Here is a 21,703-nt window from a genome sequence, read left to right as displayed (position 1 = left end):
ATCGGCGATAACGAAGCGCTTAATCCCGACCAGTGGAGACCAGAGCCGAAGGGTCCACAAACGCCGCGAGCAGCCAACAAGCGCAGAGGAAATCTCCTCGCCAACGTCCTTGCAGCTGCCCATTGGCTCTGGCGAAAGCTTGACAGGGAACGGGCGCTGGAAAACGGAGAAGTCGGGGGTCGGAGATCCGTCATTCTCTTTGAATCATTGGGCTGGGCTCGGGTCTCGGCACGGGAGTCACGTGGAGCTTATCGATAAGGGAGGAGAGGGGCCAATCAGGAGAGTGGGTTTTGGAAAAGGGACTGTGCAGGCATAAAAGGCGTCGGGGCCTGGGGCTTCCTTTTGTGTTGGCCTGGGAGATCTGCCTGGGGCTGACTCTTGTGCCGATTTGCCGGCGGAGTTTACAGACAACGGAGTTTATACTGATGGAGTATTTAAAAATAGAAATGGTGCTTATGGGTTTTCATAGATATCCTCTGAGTTGTGCTTTCAGCTGTAGTGATTCCTCGCCAGATACGAATTACATTGTCCATGACTCACCGGCTACTGAGATGTAGCTATAGCTACCTCCATCACATACTTGCAGAGCTAACGGCGATAAGTAAAGAAAATCTAGCTCTATTGTTCTTCTGCCTCTTTCGAGATCACCATTTATGCGCTCAACATATATCGACTACATTCGTCTACACAGTTCGCAGACACTGCTGTAAATATCTCTCTACTCGACCCACATCCTCCAATGCTGCCACCGTGCCAACATACCCATCTGGCCGGATCACAGCCAATGCGCCTCTATCCTGATCCACGCCGTAGATCTTATATGCATCGTCGATCGCACTACCGTCGTGGAAGCGCATCTCGGAGTATTTCTTCAGCTCGGCGGGCACGTCGCGCCAGGTGAAGGTCTTAGACAGTCGGGGATGGATCACAACCTGTTCGACCACGGACGGCGGGAAGCGAGGAAGCACGGTGGACCCGAGAGCCGTTAACGTCTTCGCTGATACTCCATCGGCATCGAGAATATCTGACGAGGTCAGGCACAAAATGCGGAATCGGCCGGTTGAGCGGAGGTCTACATAAAGTCTCATTAGTGATCTGGTTACCTCAGGATAGGAAGGAATCGTACCGTCTTGTAGGTGGATATGAATCCCGTCGGCGTGTCTCTTCAATTTCACGTCAAGCAGTCTTCTACCAGGTCGAAGAATCCCATGTAGGTAATCTGTGCCTTGGATTGGGTTTTTGGAATCCGTATCGTGAGTTTTCTCGACCGTTAGGTTTTCCGGGTATTCGATGCCGCAGCCGCTGGTGAATCCATTACCTGTGCTGAACACCTCCATGAACTGATCATGGGTCAGTCCTTCGATGCTGTCTCCGGTGGACGCTATCTTCCCTGAGAACATGGAGGAAAAGGCGCGGTCGAATGCTATTAGTTCCTGGGCTATCGTGTGCCGCTCCGTATGGTAGGTGTCCAGGATAGAGTCTGGTGTCTCCTTGCTCTCCGAGTCAGCTGTAAGGCCTTGAATGGAGTAGGCCAGCTTCCAAGCCAGATTGTATGAGTCCATCATAGACACGTTCATGCCTTGGCCAGCCTATAATCTAAGTCAGTCAAAAGTTTGGGTTTATGGACCAGTATGACCAACCTTGGGGCTATGTGTATGACACGCTTAAGACATCATACCAGTCAGCCAAACTCCATGTAAAATCCATCAGAAAGCCTTACCGTCTCCCACGATAAACACCCGATTGACACCTTTTGAATCCTTCACTGCAAACTGGTTGGACACTCGCTGGCCAATCTGGTAGGCCGCCCACCAATCCACAGCTCCCTCCTCTTTGGGTCGGATGTAATATGGGTTCAGAGCATCGACGGCTTGCTGGAAGATCCCCTCCACCGTCACCTTTCCCCTTCGCTCCCTTGCGCATCCCTTCTGGTTGCCATTTCCGTTGATTTTAACCTCTTCCTCAACCTCTTCCTCCGGTACCTGAACGTACAATCTTGTCAGGTAGTCTCCCGTCGAAATCTGCTCTCGCGGAATAACCATGACCGACCCCGCTGGCGAATGAATTGCGGACCGCCGTCGAATATCCGGGAAATCCGTATCGACCACCAAATCCACAACGCCCCAAATATGGTCCGTCGACTCGCCCACCAACTTCAACCCCATGCACCTTCTCACGACCGAATGCGCCCCATCCGCGCCAACCAGATGCTTCGAGCGAATAGTTCTCCGCTTCCCTTCCGTCTCGATCTCCGCGAGGACCGGAAACTCTGCATCCCCATCCTCATCGATGCGCACATCCACGAGCTTCGTATTCCGCTGCACTCCGCGCCCAGAATACCGCAAGAGATCCGTCTCCAGGATGCGCTCGATCCGGCCCTGATGAATCGTCACCTCGTGCTGGAATCGCGCGGGCACCGCCACGTCCGGCACGATTGAGGTGCGCTCAATCACCTCGTCCGTGTTCTTGGATGGGTTCCAAAACGCCACCTCCGCCATGTGACAGCCATCGTTGAGGATCTCGTCGGCCAGGCCCAGCGATTTAAGCACCTCGAGCGTGCGCGGCTGCAGTCCGTCTGCTTGTCCAGATACCAGGGTGCCGGGTTTCGCGTCGATGCAGAGAAGCGAGGCGTCGGAGAGGCCATATCGCGCGAGAAGCAAGTTCAGTATAAGGCCTGCGGGACCGGCGCCGACGATGACGACCTCATATTTCTCGGCGTCGGGATTGGCATCGGGGGTGAAAGCTGGGGAAAGGCGGGGAAGCGGAGGAGCGAAGAAGGGCAGCACGCGAAGGTCGCGAGACGCGGAGGCGTGCTCGGTGAACACGGGCATTGCTGTCCAGAATCAGGCAATTGGTTCAATTCCAGTCAAATGAAGAAAAAGAAGAAGAAAGAAGAGAAAACCTACCCGGCCCAAGCACCGGCGATTCAAAACATCATATATACCCGCAAGTGGCCCGAGGGCGTGGATCACCGCTTAGTTCTTGAAAATCTCCAAGTCGAAATTGGCATGCGGGGTTTGGACTCCTGGATCATTGACGCGAGGCGTCTTGAACTCCATTGTTCCTCTCCCTGCCCGGGATTGGTTCCAAGTTTGGTAGGAGACCGTTTCCAGGCAGCATGAGTACCTCTTGGCATCAACCCATGGGAGGATATGCTCGTTGTATGCACGATAATGGCAGGGAGTTGGAGATCGCTTGCTGACAAGTCGCTTACTTGAACCTCACCAATCCTGGGCTGATCGGCACTTGTGGAGCCCCTTGCTCCACTCCCCTTGTTGGGGATGGAGTCCAAGGTGCTGACCGATTCTTACCTTATGATTAGTACTGAGAAGTGAGCATAGACTGTACGATTGTTGCGGTCACAGCAAACAAAAATAATAAATTCGATACTGATAACAGATAAAAATAGAAATAAGGATAGAAACAATACTGCATCCCCCAGATATCATCGCCACTCGTGTCATCAGAACACAGAGTCTTTGCGTTGAGTGGGCAGCAGGAGTTGATGATAAAACATCAAATGTGCGACGCAACAAAATCTCAAGACAGGCCCGGATCACGGGGTCTCAGTCATGTGCTGAGAATCAATCAGCAAACGAAGACAATCCCTCCATTCCATCCTGCCATGAAACAACAGCCACACAGATGGACGCTTGAAAGCATCAATCAAATTGAAAGGACGCATTTTCCTCCGTCATCGGTTAATCTAGCCCGGACCTTCACAGACAAATGCCTAACACCCAGCCGATGGACAGTTACATCGCCATCTTTGGCCACCCTGGTTCCGACAATCGCACTGGGAGCAAACAACAGCGCTTCTCCAACCGTCAGACGCACAATCTTGGTAAAAAGCGATTCTGCCTCCTCTTCCTCGTTTTCGTCCTCGAGCAAAGCCCCAGACTTAGCGGCAAAGCAGTTGTCGGAGGCACCGGCCAGATGGTGATGGAGGATTCGAAACCACTCCGGTGAAGTGAACCTATGAACGATGGTCACGGAGCACAAATTCAAGAGATCAGTCGAAATAGTGGGTTCCTGGGTTGAAATGATGATGCGCACCCCGAGATGGCGCTGTAGTCTAACAACGGCCAACAAGGCTTTTGTAAACGCGCTAGCTTCGGCGGATGAGTTCATATACTATTACACAGGCTGGAGTCAGGTCCTGAAAATAGAATAGGGAGATATGAAAGAGCACTCAAGAGGGTGATTAGGTGTAAGTATGTACATACCTTGTGAGCTTCATCCAACGCAACTACACGACCCACTGACTGATCTTGTTCCAGAAAAATGCTCAAGCAGATATCAAACAAGCAGCAAGCTGTATCTGGCGAAATGCAGGGGCAGGATAGATCGATAATGGTCAAGCGACCGGCCTATGAGAGTCAGCGTGGCTACCGGGCAAAACATGATGATACTTACCACAGGATCCCAAGTCGAGCCACGCCTCGCGGTGACATTCTGCTTTCTCTTTTGGCCACCACTGAAAAACCCAGCCTGGGGCTTGGGCATAAAACTCTCCAAAGTATCAAGTCGCTGCTTCAAGGGCTCGCATTGGGCGTTGGTTAGGTTGGCGTCCAGTAGGCGACTTTTGAATTCCTGGTACTTGAATTGCGTTCCTGTCTCCTGCTGCTCAATACGAAGTTCCCTTAAGATACGCAACAAGGTGTGCATGTATAGCGGCATTCCTGTATCACTTTGACTGACAGCCATAAGGTTGAGCATTCTCTGGGTATTCAGATCTGTTTCATCAATTTGAAGTGGCTCGACTGTGACATTTTTAAATCGCGAGTAGGTGTACTTTGACTGAATTAGTTTCGGCTCACAAATAATTCATCAGGGTTACATACTCTCATGGTCTGGATATTGGTGGGAGAGCACAGTACTCTCACTTTGACTTCGGGGCTCGATGAGAGAAACGCTGCTTCACAAGGCGAGCCCGTCGAGTCGCTGATGAATAAATCATAGTGAAAGACCAACCCCGTCAAAGGATTCTTGAGATTACCAGCCTTGGAGGGAATCAGACAGTTCTCCAGGATGCAGGACAGGGAATGACTCTTTCCGGAGCCCTGTGACCCGCAAATGAAAGTGCTTGACGGCGAAGTCACATTGAAAAGGACTCGTGGATCATTATGAGGGTTCACTTCCTCGTCCTTCTGGAAACCCATTTCCGGGGCCAGTCCTGCCAACAGACCGTACTGCTGCACCTTTGGAAGCTTGGTTAGGCTTCCACTTGGCATATCTGAGGGAAGGTTGAGGGCACGAGCAGCGATTATCGGAGCCAAGGAAGTCTCATCGCCTTCGTGATTGACCTTCGCCAAAGACAGCAAATCAAGGTGGTCTTTGAAGCTTTCTTGGTCGAAGATCTTGGCTTCAGACGCGACATCGTTAACATCCAGGGCGTTACTAGTCTGCCCATAGACAGGGGAGGGCGGACTCTCAGCGACGGGGTGCACTCTCTCATTCATGGAACTCATGGCTGGCTTCGTATTGGAGACACTGGGGGTGGTAGAGAATGTTTGTCTAGCAGCTTAGCTGCGAAGTCTCAGCCAAGTCGACGAAATATACGAAAAAACTCCAACAGTCGGGCAATAAAAATAGGTTGGAAAGAGAGGGAGAAATTTGGAGCAGAGAGAAAGGGGGGAACTTTGTGGAGGAGAAAATTCTTCCAGTCCATAACAGTGAATGGAGCACTAGAAGGGTCCGGAACATGTTTGACGCTCTACAAAGACCGTGATTAGTCGTCAGGCTCTAACAAAACGAAGAAGGGCCTGATGACGACTAAGCACTCAGGCTTCAAATGCAGACAGCAACCAATTTTCCATTGTCGCAACGCTCTATTGCATCTTTGTCTTCTTTCACACCCTTGTGCATCACCTCAAGAGCCTCCCGGCCTTCACCCATCTGCTATCAAAGCCTCCACATTCTCGGATATTGCGTCTATCCACCACTTTCGGGGCATAATCTACTTCAACATGTCTATTGCGATGTCGGCATTGCTTCTCTTTCTCTATATTGTGTCAATCAAACTCATCATCATGGCTTTTTGGTGGTACCGTGCTACACAGCATTCAACATCAAAGAAATAGATGTCTGTGCCATTTCAACATTCCTGTTGGCTTTCTCTTCCAGTGTCTCAATGAACCATAGGGGCTCTTCGGCGTCAAGATCAGACAGTAAAGGTGATAAATATGATATGCAGAAATTTAATCCCAAGTGTGCTTAGCTGATCTACTGTGATGGAAGTGGTAAAGGTCTTTTCCAACATGGTTCCTGTTAAGAGGGCTATGGAATCAAAGCTTCAATGTTACAGTAGGTATTCTTCTCATTATACTCAGGTCTTGCAGACGCGATTAACCTTGTGCTCAGAAGTTCAGCATTCCACATATTGATACCAAGGGGGTTTTACGGGATCGCTGGGGGGTTGGTTAACGGGTCTGTCAGTCTGCTAGGTTTATTAGGGCAGTTTGAAGCGCCATCCGGGTTGGTTTATGGGTTCATTCACATTTTATGCATGATAAGAGAAGGATTTTGTTGCTGTACTCAGTGATCTGTGGATACTTCCTCTAAGGCTATTTCCCGTTCATGGATCTGAATGTGCATTGCTCCCTTGTTTTCGCCTTCATTCCTGTCTCACATACCTAACCGCCTCACCTAAATAATGGCTACCCGCTGGAATTACGAAATTATTCAAGTTACACCGTCTTACTCAGGTGGCATGAAGGCAGCAACTTCCGAGAACAGCAGGCTATAGCTTTTCCGCGGAGGTTCACCGTTAACAAAGGGGTTTTCCCGATTGTATATGTTGATCTTTACGATTCATGGTCATTTGGAACGCAATAGTCACCAACAACTACTGTCACTCTCATCGACGAACATTTCCTGGTAGCCTTCCACCAAAGAAAACCATACGCTCTCCATTCATCAAATTTCAAAAAAAAAAAAAAAAAAAAAAAAAAAAAAAACCACGCGTCCTGGTGCCGGAGAGAATGGTTTGAAGTGTACCAGACACCAAGTCCCCTGTTTTCGGTCATCCGAGGCGACTCCCTTGTGCTGGACAGGGCCATAAAAGGCCAGTGTTATTCTTTCGTCCTCCGGGCGAACAGCTGATATCCCTATTCCTCTATTTCCTGTTCTATAAGTCGCCACCCAACCATCCGGTCCTCCTCATGATTTAGCCTAGCCTAAATCTTTCACCATCATGCAGCATCTATCCCATCTCCTCGGCCTTGACTCATCAAGCCAGCCCCAACCAACCACCACCTGGACGCTTGAGGACCGCCCAGTCGACGAACACCGCCCATTACGGATCGCAATCATCGGCTCCGGCATATCCGGCATGATCGCATCCATCCGACTCCGCCAACGAATCCCAAACCTAGAACTGATCGTTTACGAAAAAAATGACGATATCGGAGGTACGTGGTTGGAGAATCGGTATCCGGGGTGTGCGTGTGGTATGTACTGTATTTCCTCGGCATTTGCACCTCTCAACAATTTTGCACACTCAGTCCGTATATCGGCTATCGTTACTGTGGTTGATGGTTGCGGTTTGAAGTTTGCTAATCTATTTGTTCGCCTGACAGATATCCCAGCACACACGTACCAAGCCACCTTCGAGCCGAACAAAGAATGGTCGACCTTCTATGCCGCGGCGCCGGAGATACACGCGTACTGGAAGCGGGTGGCGCACAAGTACGGGTGCATGAAGTATGTGAAGCTCAAACGGCAGGTCGTGGAGGCTGCTTGGGATGGGGAGGAGAGTCGGTGGGCGTTACAGGTAGGCAGGCTGATATTGATATTCACATGGGATCAGTGGAGACTAAGCCAACGCTGACGTCTACGAATACAGATCAAAGACCTCGAGACTGGCTCAGTCTACCCGCATCAATGCAACATTCTGATATCTGCCACCGGCGCCTTGAATAATTGGAAATGGCCGGATATTCCGGGCCTTGGTGATTTTCAGGGGAAATTGATGCACAGTGCGCGTTGGGACGAGGGGTATGATTACACGGTAAGCTGTCCTTGTCCTTGTCCTTGTCCGCTGTCATAATGATATACGTACTGATGACACGACATGACATGCAGGACAAGCGGGTGGCGGTGATAGGTAACGGTTCCAGCGGAATCCAAATCGTGCCGGGCTTGTTGCCGAAAGTAGCACATCTCGATCATTACATTAGAGGTCGGACGTGGATTGCGCCCACAATTGCTCGCGAGGAGGTCGATAAGCGCGGTGCTGAGCTGGGAAACTGTAAGTTGCTCCGTGGGTCGAGTCGGAGAGAGTTCAGCCACTGAACGCTCGGGCTGGCTTCAGTTTCCTTTACTCGGGGGGAAATAGAGACTTTCAAGCAGGATCATCAGGCGTATCAGCGATTTCGAAAGGGTAGGTAAACAATTGATTGACTCGATCGCTTATATGCAGGACTATCTACTAAGGGCTGCAATGCAGGTATTGAACTTCAGCTTCAATCCGTCCACAACGCGACTATACGAGGAACTCCGGAGCAACTCGAAGCTCGCGATGTCTTCGCGCAGATTATGAGAAAGCGACTGTCTAAGAAGCCGGAACTATTCGATCAGCTCCTCCCATCTTTCCCGCCGTTTTGCCGCCGTCTCACCCCTGGACCCGGCTACCTCGAAGCTCTAACAGACGAGAAGGTTGACGTAATAACCAGTGACATTGTCAAAGTCAAAGAGGATGGCATCGTCACCGCCGACGGCATTCATCATCCCACGGACGTTCTTGTCTGCGCGACAGGCTTCGATACCACGTTCTCGCCGCGATTCCCTGTTCTAGGACATGGCGGGCTCTCGCTATCCGAGCGCTGGGGAAAGACTCCTGAAACGTATCTCTCGTTAGCAGTCGATGACTTTCCAAACTACTTCATCTGTCTAGGGCCTAATGCTGGATTGGGAGACGGTAATCTACTAGGTTCGATGGAGAAGGCGATTGACTACATCACTGCCTGTGTGCAGAAGATCCAGAGAGACAATATCCGAGCAATGAGTCCAAAGAGGGAGGCTGTGGATCGGTTCACTAAGTACTGCGATCAGTATTTCTCTCGGACAGTGTTCAGCGAGAAATGTAGGAGCTGGTATAAAGGGGGGACTGAGGATGGGAGGGTGACAGCGTTGTGGCCTGGTAAGACGGATATAGCTTTGAGGTTGCATTATGCTGATATTTTCAGGTTCTTCCCTTCATTCCATGCAAGTGCTCTCTCATCCACGATGGGAGGATTTCACGTATGAGTATGTTCATGACAATCCGAATGGGTGGATTGGCGATGGGTGCACGAAGGATGAGAGAAACAAGACCATTGAGGTGGATTATTTGGATGACGAACAGGTTGACTTTCCAGAGGCTGTGACTCAAGATTGGCTTTGAATGTGACATTGGGCAGTGCATTTTAACCGTAGCTACTTCTCCGTCCTTGGGTTGTTGTGTTGTGAGGCTTGGTAGACCGTGGTTCGCCGGGCAGGATTAGTATATAGCTCCGGGATGGTAAGTAGGATGGTTTAAATTTAGCCGTTGACTACCTGTTGGGATGGCGCAAAATATATTAAAATAATAAAAGCTAACGAAATGACAGCTTACTATTCTCCTGACTGAAGACTAATACTAATACATAGTTAAGACCGTGGAACCGCGGCAAGGGACGGGACGCCAACCTGCTGGTCGGGCGGGCGAGACCGGTTAACGGCGAGGCCAAACCTGCACTCAGTGAACTCAATGGTTTGTCGGCGTTGCCACCGCGCCGTTTAATGCTAATCCTGCCTCTTGATCTTACCCCAGAGATCCCCTCCACTGCTCTGGATCTCCCCGATGAAAGGTCCCCGACTGTCGCGAGTGATGCCTGCTCCCCATCATGAAGTCCGATCCGCCCTCCAAAAACACCTGTGAAGTCTGCTCCCGCAACTTCACTCGAGTCGATCATCTCAAGCGCCATCAATTGCGCCGTATGTTTGCCGCGCTCTTTTGTTTTTCTCGTTCCGGCAATTTTTAAATTGCCTGCGGTCATCCTCCTCCCCCTTTCTCCCCGTCGGAATCCCTTTCCCGGCCATGGATGCGTTTATTTGTCTTTATTTATTTAATACTATTTTCACTAGCTGACCCGATGAGTCCGTTTCCTCGGCAGATTCCGGTGTTAAGCCCTACTCGTGCATCTTCTGCAGTGAATCCTTCGCTCGATGGTGAGTTTCGACTCCTTTGTCTCTGCCGGTCGCACAGCTTCCGACCGTATTCCCTGTCCCCGCCCGGTCGCCCCATTCGCTGGCTGATTGCACCCCCCCCCCCCCCCCGTCTCAATCTCTAGTGACAATCTTCGCGACCATTATGCGGACTGCAGTCGTCGCGGCGACCGCAGGATCCCCGAGACCGGCCAGAGAGGCAGACGCCGTCATGCCTGTGAATCGGCAAGTCCCCCGGTCGCATGGCGCAACAATTGGACTCCCCTAACAAACGGCCCCTCGATTAGTGTACTTCGATGAAACTCCGGTGCGATGGAATGAGTCCATGCGGTTCGTGTACGAAACGCGGTTACCAATGCAACAACGAGCGCAAAGATCAGAAAACACCCGGACTCGCGGCGGGTGCGATACATTGCCAGGCCGACAATGCTCGGTCGACGATCCGACAGCCCAATTCTTTCAGTCCCACGATACCCAAGGAGGAGGAATACGATGAACCGTCGTCGGATCGAGGGTCGATCCGGTTTCTCTTGAATGGCGGCACGGACGGTTTCACGGAGCGGTTTCTGCTTCCGCCGCGCAGTGACCGAGCGCGCGGCCTCGAGTACCATACGCAGAAGGGGCTGGAGGAAACCGAGAACTCGATGATGGGCTATCCCGGCGTGAAGAACCACGAGCCGGATTTTACGCCGGCATTCGTGGATTCAGACCCGGCGGCGCTGTCGTTCTACCAGGATACTTTTCTCGAATTCTTCAATGGGCCGTTCGGCGATCCGAATAAATCGCTGGACGGTCTGTATGCAGGCGAGATTCCCTTCCAGGCGGTGATCCCTCCGACGCAGGACCCTCGGTTTCCGTTCCCCGGACAGGAGCCCGTCTACGAACCGGAACGACCATTCGCGATGGCAATGATCCAGGCGATTCGTGCTAAGGCCTGCTCCGTTCCGCTGAATCTCAAGGCGCAGGAGGAAATCGCGGTCGGGTTGAACTTTTTGCTGACAACGGCGCGCATCCGCAAGTTCATCTCTATGTATTTCAGATACTGGCAGCCCAGCTGCGCCTTGCTCCATCAGCCGTCGTTCGATCCGGAAACCGTCTCCCTGCCGCTCCTTGTGGCCGTGGTGTTCATGGGAGCTATGTATTCGAGCGATACGAGAGAAGTCTACCTTGCCAGACGCTTGGTGGACTTCGCAGAACTTTTTACATTTTCCAGTGATATTTACTCATGCGAGAACGAGATCGGCTCGGCATTTGGTGGGCGCCGCAACACGGAAGTCGAGAGCAGTGACTGGACTATGTTCCAGAACTTCCAGGCTGGGTTCATCGTGGTAGTTGCGCAGTACTGGAGTGGAAGCCGGGTGTCGCGAAACCGCGCTATGGAGAATCGGTTTAGTGAGGTTATCAAGGTATGTTTACTTGGGGCAAGTGAGGACATCAATCGCTAATAAAATCAGGTCGCGCGCAGAATCGGCCTTCCTAAATGCCGGCACCGATTAGACGAACGTACACACGAGTTCCTATGGATCCAGACAGAGTGTCGAATTCGGTGAGTTCCTTGTGAACACCTTGATTATATCTCGTCTGACAACTACAGCACCATGGCATTAATATCTCTCCTCGACTGTGCCTTTGTCTTCTACCAAAACTACCCCTGTCGCTTAACCCACGCCGAGATGGAAAGCGACTTCCCCAGCGCAGAGGCCGTCTTCGCATCCGAGCACCCATTCCAAGAGCCGAAGTTCTTACTCACGCGCGAGTTTAACATCATCGACACTTTTCAAAACCTATTCCACGAGCACTGCAGCCAGGCTCCATCTCCATCCGCCCTCAGCAGCCCCAGCACAAACATGCTAGCAGGCCTAACAGTCCTCGACATGTTCATCCTCATCCACAGTAAGTCCTCTCGACCCTATTACTTCACGCCACAAAGCCTAACAACGCAGTGCTCTACGCCTTCATAAACACACACATGACTCTCCTCGCGCCTCTTCTCCGAAGATCCCGCGCCTCATCCAAGAATTCAATCCGTGACTCTCGACTCGGTAAACGCCGCCGATCAGCCATTCCGGAGGACTCGACTCTGTCTGCCATCCGCATCGCGTTGAGGAACTGGCATGAGTATTGGGAGACGCTCAGCAGTACAATTTCTCAGGACGAGTGGGCGTCCATGGGCTTTTATCGCAACGGGTATAACTTTTGGCTCGTTGCGAGGCTCCTGATTAATCAGAAAGAGAGCGTCGATGTAGTCATGCAGATGGAGGTGAAGTGCGAGGATAAGTTGCAGAAGTTGAGTGTTTTGCTGCAGGATGAAAACGATTGAAGCGCTTGGCGATATACAACACATCATGGTTTGAATAATCGCAGCTTCGTCTCTTGAACACCTCTATGGAAACTGAGACTTCTGCGAACGAACTCCAGAACATACCTGCATTATTCCACGCCTGTGGATCCTGTATCCCTGTTCGGGCCTTCGCCGGGTTATTGCAAACCAAATATTCCACAGATCCGAGTCGCAGAACACAACACCCCGTGGGATATAGGGCAGAAACCCCGAGAAGCACTTGTGGAAAGGCACTTGTCCCAAAACACTACATTGAAAGGGAATTTACACCCGGTCGTGGTTGTCTCATGGCTGGATCTAGCTTTGACATACTTTGATACCTTACTACTTAGGATACAGGCAGATCGGGAGTTCTATTAGATACGGATTGGTTAGGTTTGAGGCTGGCCTTTAGCTAGATCAAGATATTGCAATAGATCGATGAATATTCTGTTCCTACTTCACACTTGAAGAGATGGGCTGATGGGAGTTATGTGGACTACCACGTGATGCCGCTGTTCCTGCCTGGTCTGGATTTCTTGGACGGGAAGGGTACATACATCCTTCCTTCCTACACATATTCATCCTACCGAAGAATTCGAGATCATGTTTCCATCGTCTCTAGATACTCGTGACCATCAGGTTTTACCTTATACCCTCGTCAGTGTGTTTTGATCAACGAGCTACAGCCTGATCGACAAGCGTAAGAAACAATAGGACCTTGCTGATCAAAAGTTTGGTTTCGCCCGGACAATAGCTATGGCTACATCGTCCTATCAAGATGCTATCCAGTCCGGTCCAGGCTGATGCTAGCGCCAGGCATTCTCAGGGGCGCCTATTATGGATGTTCAGCTGTGCCAACGCAGCCACTAGCAGAAAACGAAGATAAAACACATCCCTGCAAGGCGCCTAACCGACGAGGCCCCTCATCTAACAACATACGCTATTCTCATATATTACTATCTACATTAGTACATCGATCCTGTTTCTTTACCAGAGACATTTCATGTGCCACACACAAAAGTTGTCATTCCATGCTTTTGAGTGCTAATTGGCTTTGTTTCAGAAAAGTTCAGGAGCGAACCCAGTCCTCTGCTCGAACAACATGGCGAGTCCTCTTCAGAATGGCTGGTATCCAATTGGTAATGATTTGGTTATCTTTATCTTAGCCAACATACTTTATCCATATCTTTTTAGATCATCCTCTCGCTCATTATCACATATAGGCTCCAATGAGGGTTCCATGTTACGAGAGGGAGGTCCAGATATATCAAAGGCACCTTCAGCAGTAGTGCCTTACGGGACGAAAATGCCGCACGTTAGTGCACATACATCTTCAGATATTGAAGATTGCCCAAAAAAGACTCTAGAGTGTGATGAGTACACCGTCGGTCTGATTACAGTTCTTGATATCCAACTCGCTGCGGTAAAAGCCATTCTTGATGAAGAACACGAGGAACCTTCGGACTTTGAACAGCCACAGCCTGACGACAACGTGTACACTTGGGGTCGCATTGGAAAGCACAATGTTGTAATTGCTCCTTTGGTTTCCGGATCGTACGGCATTGTGCCAGCAGCAATGACCGCAAAGTCATTGGTCATGTCTATTCCATCGATCCGCATCGGCCTTCTCATCGGCATCGGTGGTGGTATTCCCTGCCCTGACAAAACTCGTGATATCCGACTGGGTGACGTTGCAGTGAGTAGGCCATCGGGAGACAGTGGTGGTATAGTGCAGTATGATCTCGGGAAGCAAAGGCTTAACGATTATAAGCGAGTTGGGTTCATGGCCAAACCACCTGCCATTCTTCTCAACGCAGTAACGAACATCGAGGCGAATCGGATGGGAGGCAAGTCAAAAATGCAGAAGATCTTGGCAGGCTTGCAGCGAAGACTAGACAGGTCAATAGGCTTTACCCACCAGGGCCGCGAGAACGACTGGCTATTCAGTGCCTCATTTGAGCACCGAGGGGATGGCTGTGACGAATGCCGGATGTCATGCGATCCACCCATCGGTGCCCAAAACACGAGACCTTCAGTGGAGCCACAAGTCCATTACGGCATAATTGCATCTGGAAATACGGTGATGAAAGATGCGAGCCACAGGGATGAATTGGCTGCTGCACTCAATGACCGGACGGGAGGAGATTGCATCTGTTTCGAAATGGAAGCCGCTGGTCTGATGAACGACTTTCCCTGCCTCGTTATCCGGGGAATTAGCAATTATGCTGACTCCCATAAGAACGACAAGTGGCAAAAGTACGCTGCTATGACTGCCGCTGCCTATGCGAAGGAATTGCTTGGGGTTGTTCCGGCCAGGAAATTGAAAAGACATCGAAACCATTGACGCTTAAGAGCTACTTATTCTCTCCAAGTTCTTGCATAAAGCATTTTGTGTCTCTATTAAATCGATAGTTTTTCAATTGGGCCTAGGTGTGGTGTACAATAAGGTAAATAAAACGGTCTACAGCCTCTTGTTCATCTTCTTGCCACGGTTTACCCGGAGTACAATGAATCAGGGTTTATGAGTTGGACACCTGGGGAGTATGGAATCTAACTTTCCTATTCAGTAAGAAACATGCGATTATCAATGAAATCCGTGCGTATTTTCATGCACAGATCCATGAAGATGACAGCCTCAAGAAGTAGCGATCACGACCAGACGTACAGGAAACTGTTAAAACCAAGCCCTTGAAAAAGGCTCATAGAATATAAGGCATGATATCATAATCTACTTATGCCGGATTAATGCGACCTTTCTTTGAATGCCACTTAAGTGGCAGGTTCACTATTTCATTTATATAAGGCAACTAGTAGTCTGTCCACATTCAACCATATCCTCATTGAATGATCCTATTTACATAAAAGCTTTTTCATTGCTCTTTCCTTCTCCATACTTACGTCCCAAGCAATATCTGGCTCGCCAGTGACTTGAGCATACAAACACAGACAGGCTAGCCATCCAGTGTATCGCTCTTTGGCTTTTCGCACTGAACATCTAGCAACTCCGTGTCCACCTAAAAATCACATTAGCATTCTCCAAACATTGCACGTCCCATGCATACATGCTGAACACAGCAGGGCAAAGAAAGAATGGCAGTGATACTTACATTCGTGCAGACAAAGTCGTCCGTTCCTTTAGGACTCTTCACGTTGATGTTACTCGTGTAGATGTCCGAGCATACCTATCGTTATTACATCATTAGTCCACGCACTTACTAGCCCCACTGGGTATAAAACCAAATCAACAAAGTAGAAGAGGGAAAGGAACATACATCCGGACTCGAACACACGATCGTCCCAACATACGGGTCCCGTTTTCCTGACGTCGTGCCCTTGAAGTCGTTGAAGTGGATGTCGGAGATAGTCAGGTTACTCTGTTTCAATTCATCGTCAGCAAACCCGCTAAATAACCCCCCTCCCATCCAGATACCGAACAAGAATCTAGGAGGGGATATACATACCGGATGCTCATTACACAGCGTCAGGTTCTTCTGTCCATAGCACTGCGTCACTTCGATCGCCCAGTCCACATTCTCAATGTACATCTTGTTATACGTGATGTTGGAGACAGCACCGAGACCGCCTCCGCCTTGGAGGTCCTCGGACATGGCGGAGTCGATGCCCGGCCAGACCTTGATGCGAGCCATGTCCTATTCCTTGGTTAGTTTTACTCGCTCTCTGATCAAATGAGGGGGAGTTGAAGGGTTTGGAGTGGTGGACGCACAGAAGCATTGTACATGGAGATGTTGTAGACGAGGACGTTCTTCACAATGTCGACTTCGCCTTTGTATTGGCCCAGAGAGCCGACAGAGATACCGTGGGAACCGTTGCAGTGCAGGTTCTGGACGAGGATGTCGGTGCTGTTGGGCTTGAAGGAGACACAGTCTATACTCATTTGTTAGTATCAATTTCTCCAGTGTTAATAGCAGAGAGGGCAGAAATACCATCCCCGTTGTTAATCACCGAGTTCTGAATAACGATGTTATCAGAGCGATACGTATCCCTAATATCAAGTCAGTCAACCACTCCCAACCCAACAAAACAAAGAAAAGGAAAAACAAACCATCCATCCGTATTCTTCGCCTCATGCTTACTACTACTATACCCAGAGATATCAATCCCATCGAAGAGCACATCCGACGAGTTCGCGACAAGCTGATACCACTGCGGCGAATACCGCAGCTTCAACGGCCCGATGGTGCCGCCCTTCAGCCCGATAATGCCCACCAGGATGGGGCGCAGGATCAGCGCGTCTTCGGCGAACAGGTCGTACCAGACCTGCCCGTTGCCGTCGAGCGTACCGCCGCCGTACACGTTGACGTCCTCGCCGCCGATCTGGAAGAAGGTCGTCGCGTTCTGGAAGGTGTGTTTGAAGGAGTGCTCTTGCCAGTAGTCGGTGTCGGAGGTGAATTGGATTTTGCCGAGGATTTCTACACTGTATTAGCTTTCTTTCCACTCTTCTTAAGTACCTGGGGGTGAAAGGGCTAGGTGTGGTACTCACCGAGATCGATGTTCTTGAGGAACGTCAAATCCAGCGCCGTCCCGATGGTATATTCCTTATCCTCGTCGAAGACCACCTTCCCGCCATTGTTGCACTTCTTGATAGCAGACAGAATAGCAGGTGAGTCGTCGGTGCCGTCGCCGTGGGCCTTGACGCGGCAGGTCTTCGTCCGCGGCGAACTGGTAGGTAGAGGTTTGAATGGGTTGTTGGGCTTGCAGGCGTCGTTCCTGGAGCGCGAGAAGCCCTGGACTGCGGTGCCCAGGGAGAGCAGCAGACTCGCTGTTTGGGCGAGGGATTGGAGTTTCATCTTGTCTTGTCCTAGGGTTTAGACTCTCATAGGACAGTGCCAGGGACGCTGTCACCAAGACAAAGCGAGGGGGGAGAGAAAAAAAGAAAAATCCCAATTGACAAGTTACTCTTGAAATGAACAAAATAGAAATGATCAGCTCTGGAACCTAGCCTTATATACCCCCTCTGTACCTACATGCTTACTACTAGCTAGTCACTGCTCCCTCCCCATCTTCCCCTCTCCCCACACCAACTAACAAACAATCATACTATGCGGTAAAACAATGACATACCCCCTGTCAAAAGCCATTAGCGAACGACGCTGCCTGCGGAGGAGAAATTGCCCGCGAATCTGCAGGGCGCCGCGATCCGGGGAAATTCACGAAAGTGGAGCCAGCGCAGCATGTGGAGAGCGAGCAAGCGTTCATTTCGGTCTTGAGTCCTACGGAGGACTCCGTAGAAGATGCTTGTTGCATGAGGAGAGAGTATGCGAGAGACACTCTGATAGGAGGATTAACTTGGCGGCCGAATTCGCCCGATTGGGTGGAAAATTATGCAGATCGTCGGTTGTCGTGTGGAGAAGTCGATATTATGATGATTATGATGGAGTAACTGATTGGCAAGGGTTAGTGCTGTTGGTTGTGGTCTGCTCCGTGGGTTTATGCAGGATGGAATGTCGGTGTTATTAGTTGGTGTTTAGCCTGAGTAACTCTTCTGTGTAACTACGCCTATAGCGGACGAATAAGGTCTAACACCAATTTGTATGTTGACAGACGAAACTGCTAAACATCAATTCAATATATACAAAATGCCAGCTGCTTTCTTTGCCGTGCAGGCCCATGCAGGCCCATCTATGTCTGCTATCCATGCAAGCGGAGTTCCGGAAAACCAAACCAGGTACCAGTGGGCGAGAAGACAATGCAATCCCCAGATAAGAACGCTAATCTAGTCCGTCGAATCACACGCAATCTCCAGAGCAAATCAGGTCGACTTCTCGACGGTCTTCTCAGCCTTATCGGCAACAGCCTTGGCGGAATCGGCGACCTCGTGCTCCAGTTCCTTCACGGCCTCTGTTGTCGAGCCATCCAGGCTACGGCGGTAGTTGACGATACGAGTGACCTGGACGACACCGACACAGCCGAGGAAGAAGTTAACGGCAGCGAGCCTGCGTACACATTAGCCGGGGTTGGCCCATCGAGAATCTGATTTCCATACAGGTAGTTCTTGGGCGTGATGATCATGCACCAGCGAGTCCAGATGGCTCCGGTGGCCATCAGGGCGCCGTTCTGAGTAAGGGAGAGCTTTTCGGCGGGACGGCTGAAGTCGGAGATACCGGCGATGACGAGAGCCCACTGCAATCAATCAGCATCGTCTTTATCCAAGTCCTTTATTCATATCCAATATGTTTTTGTGATCCGATTACGGTAACCGGAGAAGCCAGGGGAAAGTTCAATTCGTACCTTCATGACAGGGGCCCTATCAACAAAACAATTAGCATTCAACCGCAATCTCAATCCCAATACATTTTAAAAGGGAAATGGCAGATGGCAACATACCAGAAATGCACCGTCTTCACACCGACCGGGCTGTTCCACATACGCTGGAAAGTGCTCTGCTTGTCGGCCGCGGCAGCATCGTAGCTCTGGAACCGGAAACCCTGGGCACCAGGCCGACGGAAGGGACCGGAGTTGCGGAAGCCCGCGCGGGCGTTCTGGAAGAAGCGAAGTCCAAGACGAGACGACATTGTGTAGTTGTTTTTTTCGAGGAACCCGAGAAATCGGAGAGTGGAGAGTTGAGAGTTGAGAAGGGAGGGCGAAAGTTTGCTTTTGCGCCGGGTATTAAAGTACAGGTAACACGGAACCGGAAGAGAAGACGCGAAGAAAACCGCCGGTCGCCTTAAACCCTAGTCTATAGAAGAAGAGAAAGGAAACACAGATAGAGAAAGACGATCACTCCAAGTATCTGACAGCATCGCCCGTCTCAAGCCGACGTCGGCGAGGTCAAATGCCTGCGGCTCCTCGGCTCCTTGCGGAAGGCGGTGAGGCCCTGCGGCGTAGTAATCACGCTTGACCGGATTGGTTGTTCAGAACCTCTTCTCGTCTCGGGAGATTCATCGCCTTCACCCATTTGATACCCTTCGCCTTCTCCCTCGCCCTGGTTCTTGTTGCTCTGCGGGGTCGCGCTCACTCGATATTCTTTCTTCCCCTCCGATTCCGAATATCCCGCCACCATGTCCTCCAAGTACGCTTTCACCAAGGGCCTGAAGGAGCTGCGCTTCCTTTTCTGCCAGTCTTCGCAGCAGAGCGCCGCCACGAGGTATGGTTTTGTCCCCGGAGGAAGGATCCTCAATTGGAGTCATGGAGCTAATTGTGTTCTGCTAGGTCGTTCCTCCAGCGCGCGTACCCCACCATGAAGAAGCACAACCCTCACACTCCCATCATGATGCGCGAGGCCGCGGGTACCCTGCCCCGGGTTTATGCTAGATACGGTATGACTTCCCTGGATTGGAATTGCGGTTGCAGGCGGTATCAGACTTGAAATGGAATGACGGAACTAATTAATCTCGGTGGATAGCATTGGGACAAGAGAAGCAGGAGGCCCTGTCTGGTGAGTTTCGAGTTCCCTCACTGCATTCATTGCATAAGCTAGTGTGAATGTGTGGATGGACAAATGCTAACGCAAAGCAGGCCTGTCGGATCAGCAAATCGAAGAGAAAATCACCAAGTTGGTGAAAGAAGCGTCTTCATAGCGGAATTTATCGCGGCATTCGTATATCTCTCTTATTTACCTACTTTTCTCGCATCGATCGCTTTTTTCAGTCCAGTCCCATTCGAATTCGAATCCGGTTCAGTTATCTAGCACTGTATCTATAGATGAATTAAAAAAATGAAATCTTATCAACTACACTATCACCTGTTGATTCTATCTACCCTGTTCTCACGGATTCTCACGGAACACACCCCACCAACCATCCAGGACTGATTGATGAAGATGACCAAATTACAACAAACTACTCCCATTCCCCACCTCCCCAAACCGAAACTGCGCCCAGCTCATACTCCCCTCCTTCAGCGTCCACAGCCTCTTACCCACATCATCTCCCGCCGCCCCCGCCCCGATATGAATCGGCAGCAGATGGTCGAAATACGGATGCGCCTGCCTTGCATCCGGCCTCTTCAGCAGCTCCGCCATCGCGCGTTCCCGGCCCTCCGGAGCCGTCGTGACGGCGTCTTTGAGCGCCTCGTCAAAACTAGCCGTGTAGGGGAGCGGGCGGGGATTTCCCCAGGTGAATTGCAGATCGCGGAGGTTGTGCACCGCCATGCCGGAGACGATGATGAGGATATTTTCGTCGCGGAGAGCCGAGACGGCTTGGCCGAGCTTGTAGTGCTGGGTTGGATCTTCGGTTTTGAAGAGCGAGACTTGTACGATGGGGACGCTGAGGGGGTTTGAGTCCGGGTCGAAGGCTGCGTTTGTTAGTTATCATCTCGCCACACTCTCTCCGTGTGCCCTCCTTTATGCCTGAATACGAGAGCAAGAAACTCACCACACTTAAAACTCGCCCACACCCCATGATCCAATCCCCGCTTGACGCCGCGAGCATCGATCCCCGCATTACCCAGCAAACCCAGGACTTTATCCGCGACTTCCTTGCTGCCGACATTCGGAAACGTCTCTTTATAGTAGTGGCTTGGGAAGCCGTAGAAACTAGACGAGTCAGCTTAACCCAATCACATACACATCCCCAGCCCGGACCTCAATACGACAGAAGGCAAGAGGAAAAGGTAGAACAGGACATACTCATATATGAGATCCGTAATCTCAGCATTGTTGACCTCCACATGGTCCTTTCCGGCCTGCCAATGCGCCGAAAAGACAACCACCGCGCGCGGCTTCACCTTTCCTGTGATTTCCTTGCCGATCTGCGCGAGCTTCAGATACGCTGGGTGCTCGTTGTCGTACATGATGTTGGGCTGGGGTGTGTTAGTACTCCCATCCGAGCTAGACAATACAGTATAGCAAAAGAGAGAAAGAGAGAGATTAGCATACCCCACCATGACTCAAGAAGTAAACCGGAGTTCTCGTCGCCATCGTCTCGGTGCTTTTCTGCCCCTTTTGAATCCCGTTCTTCCGGTTCTGAAGCGATGCAATGGGTCCGGTCTGCTTCACAGATGCAGACGCCGACGCAGAGGACCGAGAAAAGAAACGCCTGAGACCGAACAGATTGGCGGTTTCTCCTTCACTTTCTGTCCTCTGGGCTTGAATGTCACTAGGACCAGAACCCAGAAAAAAAGCAATCGAGAGGGCAAGAAACAGCGTGAGGAGAGATATCAATGCCCACGACGGTTTTCTATAGCTAGTTTGACTCGGGTGAGATTGATCGGGGGCTGCGGAATTGTCGGAAG

General features: G+C 50.8%; 9 protein-coding genes across 9 annotated transcripts; 4 read left to right on the top strand and 5 right to left on the bottom strand.

Moving 5' to 3' along the window:
- Positions 1 to 480: 480 nt before the first annotated feature.
- On the bottom strand, positions 481 to 3,285 carry P170DRAFT_179692 (putative phenol monooxygenase). The gene is made up of 4 exons (XM_024842660.1): positions 2,907 to 3,285; positions 1,721 to 2,833; positions 1,641 to 1,663; positions 481 to 1,589 (listed from the first exon to the last, which is right to left on the bottom strand). Exons 2-4 carry the CDS (start codon positions 2,829 to 2,831, stop codon positions 684 to 686), a joined length of 2,040 nt encoding a protein of 679 aa, XP_024704602.1. The 5' UTR covers positions 2,832 to 2,833; positions 2,907 to 3,285; the 3' UTR covers positions 481 to 683.
- A 381-nt stretch (positions 3,286 to 3,666) lies between these two features.
- Positions 3,667 to 5,581, bottom strand: P170DRAFT_408430 (uncharacterized protein; the record flags this gene model as incomplete). Its single annotated transcript, XM_024846731.1, has 4 exons — positions 4,845 to 5,581; positions 4,417 to 4,794; positions 4,227 to 4,370; positions 3,667 to 4,134 (listed from the first exon to the last, which is right to left on the bottom strand). Exons 1-4 carry the CDS (start codon positions 5,469 to 5,471, stop codon positions 3,667 to 3,669), a joined length of 1,617 nt encoding a protein of 538 aa, XP_024704601.1. The 5' UTR covers positions 5,472 to 5,581.
- Positions 5,582 to 7,264: 1,683 nt separating this feature from the next.
- On the top strand, positions 7,265 to 9,522 carry P170DRAFT_384050 (flavin-containing monooxygenase). Its single transcript, XM_024845667.1, has 7 exons — positions 7,265 to 7,451; positions 7,581 to 7,774; positions 7,847 to 8,011; positions 8,086 to 8,251; positions 8,315 to 8,383; positions 8,450 to 9,142; positions 9,189 to 9,522. Exons 1-7 carry the CDS (start codon positions 7,334 to 7,336, stop codon positions 9,383 to 9,385), a joined length of 1,602 nt encoding a protein of 533 aa, XP_024704600.1. The 5' UTR covers positions 7,265 to 7,333; the 3' UTR covers positions 9,386 to 9,522.
- Positions 9,523 to 9,866: 344 nt separating this feature from the next.
- Positions 9,867 to 12,998, top strand: P170DRAFT_464762 (putative C2H2 finger domain protein; the record flags this gene model as incomplete). The annotated part of the gene is made up of 7 exons (XM_024852274.1): positions 9,867 to 9,957; positions 10,137 to 10,191; positions 10,347 to 10,413; positions 10,476 to 11,594; positions 11,643 to 11,734; positions 11,783 to 12,081; positions 12,132 to 12,998. 7 exons carry the CDS (start codon positions 9,867 to 9,869, stop codon positions 12,506 to 12,508), a joined length of 2,100 nt encoding a protein of 699 aa, XP_024704599.1. The 3' UTR covers positions 12,509 to 12,998.
- Positions 12,999 to 13,613: 615 nt separating this feature from the next.
- On the top strand, positions 13,614 to 14,856 carry P170DRAFT_455978 (ankyrin repeat protein; the record flags this gene model as incomplete). Its single annotated transcript, XM_024851585.1, has 2 exons — positions 13,614 to 13,650; positions 13,879 to 14,856. The coding sequence occupies 2 exons, from the start codon at positions 13,614 to 13,616 to the stop codon at positions 14,853 to 14,855; spliced, it is 1,014 nt and encodes a 337-aa protein (XP_024704598.1).
- A 606-nt stretch (positions 14,857 to 15,462) lies between these two features.
- P170DRAFT_357035 (putative extracellular exo-polygalacturonase) lies at positions 15,463 to 17,319 on the bottom strand (the record flags this gene model as incomplete). Its single annotated transcript, XM_024844192.1, has 8 exons — positions 15,463 to 15,525; positions 15,619 to 15,693; positions 15,784 to 15,885; positions 15,973 to 16,161; positions 16,236 to 16,396; positions 16,456 to 16,514; positions 16,575 to 16,941; positions 17,013 to 17,319. 8 exons carry the CDS (start codon positions 17,317 to 17,319, stop codon positions 15,463 to 15,465), a joined length of 1,323 nt encoding a protein of 440 aa, XP_024704597.1.
- A 727-nt stretch (positions 17,320 to 18,046) lies between these two features.
- P170DRAFT_436901 (mitochondrial pyruvate carrier family protein) lies at positions 18,047 to 19,263 on the bottom strand. The gene is made up of 4 exons (XM_024849249.1): positions 18,857 to 19,263; positions 18,761 to 18,776; positions 18,516 to 18,652; positions 18,047 to 18,465 (listed from the first exon to the last, which is right to left on the bottom strand). Exons 1-4 carry the CDS (start codon positions 19,042 to 19,044, stop codon positions 18,282 to 18,284), a joined length of 525 nt encoding a protein of 174 aa, XP_024704596.1. The 5' UTR covers positions 19,045 to 19,263; the 3' UTR covers positions 18,047 to 18,281.
- A 177-nt stretch (positions 19,264 to 19,440) lies between these two features.
- P170DRAFT_509869 (L51/S25/CI-B8 domain-containing protein) lies at positions 19,441 to 20,203 on the top strand. The gene is made up of 4 exons (XM_024854715.1): positions 19,441 to 19,616; positions 19,682 to 19,788; positions 19,875 to 19,907; positions 19,988 to 20,203. Exons 1-4 carry the CDS (start codon positions 19,531 to 19,533, stop codon positions 20,047 to 20,049), a joined length of 288 nt encoding a protein of 95 aa, XP_024704595.1. The 5' UTR covers positions 19,441 to 19,530; the 3' UTR covers positions 20,050 to 20,203.
- A 97-nt stretch (positions 20,204 to 20,300) lies between these two features.
- P170DRAFT_475588 (DODA-type extradiol aromatic ring-opening family dioxygenase) lies at positions 20,301 to 21,389 on the bottom strand (the record flags this gene model as incomplete). Its single annotated transcript, XM_024853274.1, has 4 exons — positions 20,301 to 20,764; positions 20,845 to 21,005; positions 21,099 to 21,271; positions 21,348 to 21,389. The coding sequence occupies 4 exons, from the start codon at positions 21,387 to 21,389 to the stop codon at positions 20,301 to 20,303; spliced, it is 840 nt and encodes a 279-aa protein (XP_024704594.1).
- Between the last annotated feature and the right edge of the window lie 314 nt (positions 21,390 to 21,703).

This window comes from Aspergillus steynii, assembly GCF_002849105.1.
Source record: "Aspergillus steynii IBT 23096 chromosome Unknown P170scaffold_4, whole genome shotgun sequence".
Lineage (NCBI taxonomy): Eukaryota > Fungi > Ascomycota > Eurotiomycetes > Eurotiales > Aspergillaceae > Aspergillus > Aspergillus steynii.
Note: the sequence above shows the minus strand (reverse complement) of the source record. Positions and strands in the feature narration are given on the sequence as shown.